General features: G+C 40.7%; 1 protein-coding gene across 1 annotated transcript in view; it reads right to left on the bottom strand.

Annotated features, from left to right (window-relative positions):
• LOC109298980 (golgin subfamily B member 1-like) overlaps nt 1-10,686 on the bottom strand; it is a 75,037-nt gene that overhangs the window by 51,198 nt on the left and 13,153 nt on the right. Inside the window, exons 4-12 of the mRNA XM_019519416.1 lie at nt 10,046-10,192; nt 9,449-9,571; nt 8,858-9,025; nt 8,156-8,341; nt 6,914-7,036; nt 6,633-6,746; nt 3,346-3,700; nt 2,585-2,694; nt 2,157-2,274 (exon numbers count right to left, since the gene is read on the bottom strand). Of these exons, the coding sequence (XP_019374961.1) occupies nt 2,157-2,274; nt 2,585-2,694; nt 3,346-3,700; nt 6,633-6,746; nt 6,914-7,036; nt 8,156-8,341; nt 8,858-9,025; nt 9,449-9,571; nt 10,046-10,192 (1,444 nt within the window). The remainder of the gene's footprint in view (nt 1-2,156; nt 2,275-2,584; nt 2,695-3,345; nt 3,701-6,632; nt 6,747-6,913; nt 7,037-8,155; nt 8,342-8,857; nt 9,026-9,448; nt 9,572-10,045; nt 10,193-10,686) is intronic.

The raw sequence follows: 10,686 nt of genomic DNA, 5'->3' as shown, positions 1-10,686 counted from the left end.
TGGGAGAAAGACATGGCAAAATGGTGGGTGTTGACATCACAAAATGAGAAACAAGATATGAGGATCAGGTAAGGAAACAAGTTAAAAAATAGTCAGTGGGTCTGTGGCAGGATTCAAAGAGGGAAGCAGCAATGCACTCAGAGTGGCGAGCTGGGATGGCTGGGTGGTAGGAGTGGTCAGGGAAGGAAGCCCCAGCTCATAGGGACTCAATCTGGACCCCTACCTTGTATCAGCCACCTCCCACTTCCCCTGGACTCCACTCCCAGACCTGTCCATACCCTGAGACCTGGCTAACTGGAATGTGCTCTGCAGCTGTTTGCACAGAGTTGTACTCATGGGGCTGGGAAGGTCACACCCCCACAGGTGGAAGGGTAAGTTGGCTTGGTGTCTGAACCATGTCCTGCACAGCAGAATTCAGGGTTAGACGTTTGTCCACACAGAACAGGGGAGTGGGGGTAGGGACACTGCATCCTGGGATACAGGAGGATTGCAACTTCAGCAGCTCATCTGTTGGGGGTGGCCATACATTCATGGAACATGAGCTGGGTAACAGAGATCAAAGATAAACCTGCCCTGGCATAACTAAGTCACCTAAAGTGTTCTTAAAACTGGTTTCCGGTACTAACGGGCACCTATACACGAGCGCAGAAGTTGTTCCAATGTGCTGGAATTCCAGTGCATTGGAGCAGACTCTGTTAAACTGAGTCTGCTGGGGCATGACAATTGCCACACTTCAGCAGTCTCCTGCATCTCCATGCTTAAAAACGGCAGCAGGGGCACTTGAACTAAAGCTTGTCAAACGAGCTTTAGTTCAAGCTTCCCCAACGTCATTTTTAAGCCTGGGGACACTGATACAGAAAATTCGGTGTCGCTTTAATTAGAACGACTCTCGGAGCTGCTCCAATTAAAGCGCCGCCACCACCCCCCAGAGCACATGTAAAAGCACCCAATGTGTAGACAATGCAGGGTTAAGCACTCCCCAGTAGCCACCTAAAATGTGTAAGTAACAAGGCCCTGACTCTTCTTAGATTAGGATTAAGTATCAGTCAATACTTTCAGCCCTGTTCTGTCAGAAACATACTGTCTATGCATATATCTGATTTGAGTATCAAAAACAAATAAGTGGTCTTAAAAGTTATTCCTAGGAGACTTGTCAATATCACAAAAAACCAGAGGCACAGAAAGATGAGAACCTGAGACAGGTAGGGAAAGCAAGCACAGAGGTATGCCAACAACTATAGGTGGGGAGGGGAGGGATATGTGGGTGAATGAAAGGGAAGACATAACTTCCTAGGCTACTGCTGATGCTGTATCAGCATCAGCTCCACTCAGGCAGCAGCAGGCCCATGGCCAGGCTCCCTGGCAGCTGCCTCTGGTGGCCCATTTGCTCCTCCACCCCCTCCTTCCCAACCCCAGATATATACAGGGCACAGGACTATGCCTGGTCTGGCAAAGGCTCCCAGAAGGAAAGGAGGGATAGAAGAGTACCATTCCATTTGCTGCACTCACCCTCCATCCCCAATATACTGCTTGGTGCAGCAACGCGCTGCTTAGGTCCTACAGCCAGACAAGGCAGTGCAGGACTCCTTTTGCTGTGGCAAAGCCTCCCATGGGAGCAATTCTGGGACCCCCAGCCTAGTCAGTACCTATGATTAATGTCCGGTTTGCCCTGCCCTAATTACACCACTGCAGAAGACAGCGGCACAATTTGCTCCATTGTTGGAAAACCCAACTGTAAAAATTTAGGTTCGTCAAGGACTCAGGTATTACACAAAGGCAAAATTTGGGCAAATTGGGAGAGAAGTTTCTACAATAACAGTCTGAACTAAGTCTTGCCGTAACACATGCTGCTGTTCCATTGTATAAAGAAAATTTAATTATTATATAGAATAATAATAGAATCACAGAACCGGAAGGGATCCATAGGATCATCAAGTCCAGTCCCCCGTTATGTCATTTTGCAGAATAAAATACACTTTAATGCTACTAAATAGTATCCTTCAACTTCAAACATAATAGGTTATCATCTTGTGATACCCTATTAAAATGAAGTCTAGAAAATTCTTTCATTTTTTACCATGCTGGATTTTGAACAAATTGATTTAAGTGCATAAAATACATTCAAAAACAGCAAAATCGTTCCATTAATTATTTACCATTTTGAGTTCTGAGTTCAGAAAGTGCTTGCAGTTTTGACTGTAGTTCTTCCTTTTCAATTTCTAAGTCTGAGATATGGTTGTTTAAAGCAGATATGTCATTATTCTTTGATGATAACTATGAAAAGAAATATTTTTGTTACTATGCTTCAACAGAACTGAAATGCCAAATCCTAATCTACACTATAATTTGATATTTTATAAGATTTAGGGTAACAGTGTTTCTAAAATAAAAAGATACAACATTAAATACTTATTAAAAACACTCAAATATATTATTTTAATTTGGCAAAATTCACCTTCACCTTATGACATATAAAAACATTTTTAAAGTAACTTTCAGTGGACCTTTTACCCTTTTAAAAATTAGATATATTAAATTTAAAAAAATAAAACAATAATATTAAATTTTAAAATGTCACATGTACACTTTTCAGTTCATCCTCCAGCTGTTTGATTTTTGATTTGGACCAAGCCTTCGTTTTAAGGAATTTAGCTTCAGATTTGCTTGCCTCTTCTGTTTTCAACTTCACCTGACCTAGCAAACAAACCAAAATCATCATTTAGAATCCTAAGATCAATGTAACTATGCAAAGTATTTCAGCACCCGCCTTTTTCTCTTTATTCAGAAGCCCTTATTAAAATTTCTACGGTATATCTGTAACTAAAAGGAAAAGGAGCAGCTTTAAAAGTGCTAGGCCAAATCCAAAACTTAAATACATCTAGTTTAGGGATTGTCAACCAGGGGTATGCATACCCCTGAGGGTACTTTGAAAGGTCCCATGCGGTATGTGGGGGCAGACAGGGATGGAGCGCTGCCACCCCATGCCACTGCCTCACAGGAGCAGGACCAGGGTGGGGTGAAGGCAGGGCTGCACAGATGCTGTGCTGCCGCCGCTTCGCACACCCCGGCTCGGTGCCTGGACACTCCCCACCCTGCCCCCGGGGTACACTTACTAAAAAGGGGCCACCAGGAGTACACTTATTAAAAAAGGTTAAAAACCCCTGATCTAGTTGTTGCTTTGACCCACTACACCATAGTATTTGAGCATCTTTAAAGTAATTTGACTCCTTCCCTGAAGCTAAAAGACATATACTTGTATTGCACCAGGTATGCATTTAGCTCACAATATGCAATAGAATGACAACAGAGTTCTTCAAATACAAGAGCTATGCTTTAATAGGATACCTTCTAGTTGCTCCATCCTTTCTTTGATTACAGCATCTATATCTATAACTTGTTCTGAGTTACTCTGTCCATTATTACTTAATTCTGTCACTCGTTTCTGAAGCTGCATCAGTGATTGATCTTTCTCTTGCAGCTTAGTTTCAAGCCTGTCTTGGATTTCACGTGCTTCAGCATTATGTTTCTCTTGCATCGCCCTCAATTCAAGTTCATGTTTCTCTAGGCTCTTCTTCATTTCAAGTTCATGTTTCTCCATCATGTCTTTCAACTGGGCTTTCATTACATGTTTCTCAGCATCTAGCTTAGACTGGAGATTATTTTTCTCTGACTGAAGGAGTTTCAGGTTTTCATTAATTTCCTGCATAAAAATAACAAAATTTCAATTTACACACGGGTATATATATGTCTGCATATGAAACTTGCTTAGTTTTCTTACAAAAATTTCCTAGATATTCTTACATGTTTAGCATAATTTAATGATAAATCACTGTCAGGGTTGGTGAATTAGTGTCATAAGGGTCTAAAGTGACAGCTGAAACTCCACTGGGTAGCCTGCAATGCTCTAATGCAGGGCTGGAGAAAATCCAGCCTGCCAGGCCATTCTATCCGGTCCACAGAGCCCCTAAAAAATTTAGAAAATATTTATCTGCTCCTGGCCGTCTGTCAAAGATGACAGGAGCAGTACGACACAGGGGGAGCCGGCAGTAGGACCTGCAGCCCAGCCCTGCCTACCTCCACTCATTTCCCTGCCTTCCTGCCCCCATACTGCTCCAGCACCACGTGGCTCCTGGCAGCCAGACCATGGGACTGCACTGGTAACCTGGGAGGTAAGTGTGTGTGCATGTGCATGTGAGCGTGCCACATGCACACTCCACCATACACACGCACCCAAACACCCCCTCGCACTGCATTCAATTCTGGGTTCCACAATTCAAGAAAGATGTCGAGAAGCTTGAGAGAGTCCAGAGGAGAGCAACATGCACAATCAGAGGACAAGAAAATAGGCCTTATGAAGAGAGGCTGAGAGCCATACAACTCTTCAGCCTAGAAAAGCGCAGGCTCAGGGGTGACCTGATGGCTTCCTATAAGTATGTAAGGGGTGTGCATCAGGATCTGGGGGAACACCTGCTCACCAGGGCACCCCAAGGGATAACAAGAACCAACAGTCATAAACTCCTGCATGACCACTTTAGGCTGGACATAAGGAAAACTTCTTTACTGTCCGAGTCCCCAAGGCCTGGAATAGACTCCCTCTAGAAGCGGTACAGGCACCTACTCTGGACTCATTCAAGGAATGACTCGATGCTCATCTTGCTGGGATCCTTTGACCCTAGCTGACTTCCTGCCCCTGGTGCAGGAGGCTGAACTCAATGATCTCTCGAGGTCCCTTCCAACCCTAATGTCTATGAAATCTACGAAATACACTCAGACCCTCATACCCACACTCCCTCAGAAACCCCAGCCACTCTCCCCCACACACATCCTCCCACAAACCCCATACCCACCCACACCCCACATATCCACACACACACCCATTTGTTCCCTCACCCCCACACCTATCCGCCCCCCCACAGGCGCACCCACACCCCACATACCCACAGCCCCCCATAAACCTATACCCACCCCCCCACAATATACACAAATAAGACTTCATTTTAAGCTATTATATACAATCACCTCTATGTACACTAGACAAACACATGTAAACCAGAACAAAAATATTTTTTGAAATCAAATTAATGAATGTTTTAGAGATGTTTGCTTTTTAGAATCCAAAAGGGTCCACACGTCCATTCAAAATTTCCAGAGAGGTCCAGCAAATGAAAAAAGGTTAAAAACCACTGCTCTAGAAAGTCCTTGAAAGATGATGTTCCCATAACAACATAGAGGGCAAAAACTCTAGTAAACCCCCAATCAGTAAGAGAAAAATAAAGTTTGTGAAACAGTGACATCAACAGTAATCAAGACAGTCTATTACAAACCATTTACATTATTTATTTTTAATCTATAATTTGTTAAAACAATATCTTCTAAAGCATTTTGTGCGTGCAGCCCTCAAAAGTGAGTGGAGTTTACAGAAATGAAGTTACATGGTGGTCTAGAGAAGTGGTCTCCAAAGTGGGGTGCATGCACCCCAGGGGGTGTGCAAGACGATCCATTGGGGTGCAGGAAGAAAATATTAGAACTTCTATTTCTATTTATATAAATATACATATATTGGGGGGGTGCTCAAAAATTTTTTACTGATGGGGTGCGCAAATATAAATATACATATATTGGGGGTGCGTACTCAAAAATTTTTTTTACTGATAAGGGTGTGCGATCAAAAAAGTTTGGAGATCACTAGTCTAGAGCTTTGTCAGCACTAACTGCCTCATAATGGGTCCTAGGCAGATTTAAAGTGTTGGTTTTGTCCAAGAGAGTTCTAAATGACCTGAGACCATGCTAACTGACAGATCACTCTGTTCCCATCTGCTATTGTTTATTAGTCAGAGACTACAATGAGGATCTGGGTTCCACTGTGCTATATGCTAAATAAACACAATGAACCTCTTACCCTAGCAAGTATTAGAAAAAAAATCAAACTGGAGTCGCTTCCACTTGAAGAGACTGTTAGAGCAATGATTCTCAACCATGGTGTGGTAGCACTCCGAGGTACCTTTCAAGGGTGGATCAGGGTACCACACAAAGTTAGCACTGTTAGGTATGCAATAATGATTCACAAGATAAACCCAGAGATTTAAAATAGAAATCCAGTGCTAAAAACATTCTGGCCTGCTGTTACTTTTCTGAAACAGAAAAGCTGCTCTATTAGTTTTTCTCAAAAAATGAGTGAAAACTAAGGCTGGTGTTTTCCAAGGGATGCCTTGAGTCTGCAAAGGTTGAGAATCACTGTGCTACAGAGACACTGTAAACAAGTAGCCCTCAGGTTTTAGCATTCGTTTCATCCTCTGATCTGAAATATCCCAAAATAGTTCACTTTCAGTACAAACTGGAAGTCTACTTCATATAGCTGACTCTGAAGCAGAGAGATATGATGTAGGCTGATGATTCTGACTGGGGTGACATTCTGAGAGATTTGGGAAGCACTAATTTAATTTTCTTTTGGCTTATTTTCTGCTTTAGGTTAATACTGACTTGTATGACTATGAACCTATCTTTAACTAATATTAAACGTAACCAGAACACTCATTATGTATGCATACACCTGTTTAAACAGAAGACCTTAAAATAATGGCTTTTTAGTCTCTAATAGACAAGTCTTAACTGCCCCATACACTATTTCTTACTTTCAGCTGCTGGTCCTTGTCATCCAGTTCCTTCTGCAGCATAACTATCACCTGTGTCCTTCCCAGCATGACTTCCTCTTTTTCATGTAGCTTCTGCTTCAAGGCCTTTAATAACTGATCAGGGAAATAGAGAAGTTCATTTTACATGACAAAGATAAAAAGCAGCTGAGCTAGGCACCTCTGTCTCAAATGCATGGCATTACCAGTAACCTGCAAGATATTTCAATCTGTCACAGCTACGCAAATCAAACCAAGTGAAGGGGTTCCCAATGGTACTGTACCTGTTCTAGATCAGCGCTTGCATCAGATCTAGCAGCTAGTTTAAAGAGCTCCTGTTCATGTTTCTGTGCTTCTATAACAAATTCCTTTTCCTTTTCTTGGATAATATTCTGAAACATACGTATCTGAAAACAAAGTCTTAAATTAGTTTGAAGCAAACCACTCTATTTGCAGGATTCACTGAAGGATGCAATAACATAAATTTACTTGTACAGTGGTACCAGTGATGCTCCTCTAGAAGTGGAGTTTCACCAGAATAAATCCAAATCAACTGAGGGAAGAACTAGGCCTTAAATACAGGGAATGTTACAGTATAGTATGAATCCCTAATGGTAAGAAGGAAAGTGTCTCACATTATACACCTGTGTTCTCCTTCCTAGTTTGATTCTGTTCCATGTCCTAAATTTCATTTCATCCTACAGTACACATTACTGACTCTTATATACCTCTTTTCTGATTCCATTACCTCTTTCCAAATTACTGCCTTGTATCCCAGCTACATTCCCCTTACTGTTTGTTTTCCATTTCCAAACTTATTTTTGTTGGTCACCCAACAAGCGTTATTAAGCTTAAATATAACCTTGGGAGCCTGACCACCTTAAGGATTGAAAAGCCTGTACTGCTTTTTAATAAGAGAAGTCATGTTAGTCAAAGATCCAGCCAGAATTCCATTTGAGTAATTACATCCAGCCTATTCAAAATACCACACATATTCCAACTACATCTCTCTATTTTAGCTCTATTTATTATCCTAAAATTATTAATAGAGCTTCATGCTGCAGCTAAATCTACAGTAAAAAGGAACTGTTATGTTGTGTATAAAGGCATAAATATAGTCGCAAAATATTTGGGGAATATCAAGACAGAGGGTATTTTATAAAGGTTCAACACACTCATCTCCATAAAATCAGAGCGCTGACCTAAGTCAGAGTCAGTGCTCTGAATAATCCAGGACTGGGTACAACTGTTACTGCTGGGGGAGGCGGGATAAAATAATTATGGAGATAAAAATGGAGATAAATAAATTATGAAGAAATGGAGATAAAATAATTATGCAATTATTTTATCTCCATTTCAAGAACTAATCATCCAAAAAGCACGAAGAACTTTTTCAACACTCTCAGAATTACCATTCAAAAGCAAAGAACTGCATCTCTCTCTTCTTTTTTGAGACAGAGGTATCTGACAACCACTACATCAACTCTTGGCACCAAAGCAGCAATTTTTACTGAATGTTTACTTACATTTTCTATATACATAGCTTCTCGTTCTTGGAAATGGCCCTTCTCTTTGCTCTGAAGATTTTGAAGACTTTTAATCTGTTCCTGGAGTAAACTACATCTTTCTTCACTGTCTCCAACCTTCTTTGTAAGGTTCTCAACTAGAATCTGCATGTTCTGCAGCGAAGACTCTTTTGCAGAAAGCTGATTCTTTGGAATAAAAGACCCAAAACTGTTAGAGAAATATACCTAGGACTAAACAACAAAGGGAACAATATGATATTGCTAGCTTCTCTACAATTAAAGCAAATACAAACCAAAATCTACATTTCAGGTATTTTAATCTGCCCAAGAGATCTGCTAGCACAACTGAAATTATTCCCAATATACCTATTTCAAAATGTTCTTTCAAACAGCCTGGAGAAAATAACAAACAAATACATACCAACATGGTCAGGTTCCTTGACCTTCCCACCCCAGTGCCTGCCTATGCCCCCCTCCCTTGCCTCCCTGCCACTACTTTCACCACTGCAGCAGGGGAGGGACCGACATATTTGAAACAACCCTCCAGTAATTAAACACCATGTGGGAAATTATACAAATTTATAAATTTTCCATGTACAGAAACTAATTATTAGGAGGTCGTCTTACATTCAAAATAGTCTTGGAAGCAGGTAAATATGGTATTTAAGCCACCAATAATGTGCACATATATTAGAGGTATACCTTCAATTCTTCATTACAGGCAAGTGTTACTCTTGTAACATCGCCTCCTCCACATGCTAAATGCAAATCAACAATGTAGGCATCTTTTTCATGTAGTTTCTTTTCCTTTTCTACAAGCATGGCATCCATTTCTGCCCCTCGCTGATACTGCGCCTCCAATTCAGAAGTCTAGAGAGAAAAGGTGCTTTTACTTCCAACTTTTAGTGTGCTACAGAGAAAAGGGATGGCTTCACTACTCCCCTACTGCCCTTCCTAGGGTAATGAGACGGTCAAAATCCGATTTCTAAGCAGGTTACATTTTGACTGCAGTTTAACTATAGAAATGACTGAAGTGAAACAGCATTTTGAACCAAAATAGGGAGAGTGGACTAATGCACAATGTTTACAACCCCGTATATTCCTACACCATAGCAAGTTCAAATGTAGAGCTTTATTCTCCACAAAAACATGGCAAAATACCCATTTATTTTATTGGGGCAGGACCTGACATGCAGTCTGACTTATCTGAGCAGAGTTTTACAACACATCTGTTTAGTCTTTAAAGAAATGGATAGAACAAACCCAAGGTCAGTTTAAAAACAAAAATCTTACTTTATTTCGTAGCTCTTCATTTTTTTGTGCAACTTGGGCTTCTAGGTCTTCAATCCTCCTTTTAAGTACTAGTATTTTCCCACGATTTGCAGCAGCATTTTCATGGTCACTATCTTTAGATGCCTAAATGTAAACAGAAAGTTTTGGCTCCTATAAGCAAATAATAAATGCCTTCTGCAACTTCATTAGCTCAAGCACTACTGGTGGCAGACACTCTAATCAAGAAAACAATATTGTATGTTTCCAAGTGGTCTCAAGACCTCAGTGTTTTGAAGAGCTTGACAAAATATTAGACAAAGAAGTGAAGACATATATGTCAAGGCTATGTTAAGGCTTCAAAATTCAAATACAGTAAAAGCTCTGTTATCCGGCATCCCCCAGTAATGGGGATCAGGGGTCAGATGAATCAGATGAATCAGGGGTCAGATGAATTTGATGCCCCTGAGTTAGATGAATGCAAAAAAGTACTGTATACTTAATTTGACCATAATTGGACTCAGCAGGACAAGTTTGGACATCAATACAACTGGGTCCAACTACACAAAGCTGACTGCAGCATAAGAACACAAAAGTCTACAATGTAAAGGGTAAACTCACTTTTTTTTGCTCTGCTTTCAACTCCTGTTGCCCAGATCCTGATAACTGCTTCTTAAGTTCTTCTAGTTGGGAGGTCAGGGATGTCACCTTGGCTCTATTGTGCAACTTTTCTTTAGAAAGCTTTGCTTCAGAAGCTTCTTTTTCTTCCTACAATTATTAATTTATAGCTATAAAATCCCTACACGATGATTTATCTACTCAGACAACTTAATAAAAACACAATCACAAATCCAAAACTTCCTGAGAAGACTGCAAATAAAGACGCCTAATATTCTTTTCAGTGTTACTAGGGATACGCTCTTGGCTACTACTGCAATTTAAAGGGCCAACATTACTTACATTTCTGTATTAAAGATTTTTTTTCTTTTCCTTGGTTAGTAATATCACTGCAAGAGCGAAATTTTCCAAATGAAACAGTGATTTTGGATTCCTCTGGTTTTGGATGCCTGGTCTCACACAGTTTCAAATAGCCTCATTTCCAAGAATAGATGCTCAACAATTATCATGCAGGCTTTTTATTCAGCTAGGATAGTGGAACTAAGATAAGATGTTTCCTATCCACACTGATGAACTAAATGCTAAACAGGTGCAAGGACAACCGTCATGAAATCATTTTCATTTCTCATTACTTCCATTAGGAT

Source organism: Gavialis gangeticus, unplaced genomic scaffold, assembly GCF_001723915.1.
Source record: "Gavialis gangeticus isolate Ggan-Ray unplaced genomic scaffold, GavGan_comp1, whole genome shotgun sequence".
Lineage (NCBI taxonomy): Eukaryota > Metazoa > Chordata > Crocodylia > Gavialidae > Gavialis > Gavialis gangeticus.
This window is presented reverse-complemented; position numbering and strand designations above follow the sequence as displayed.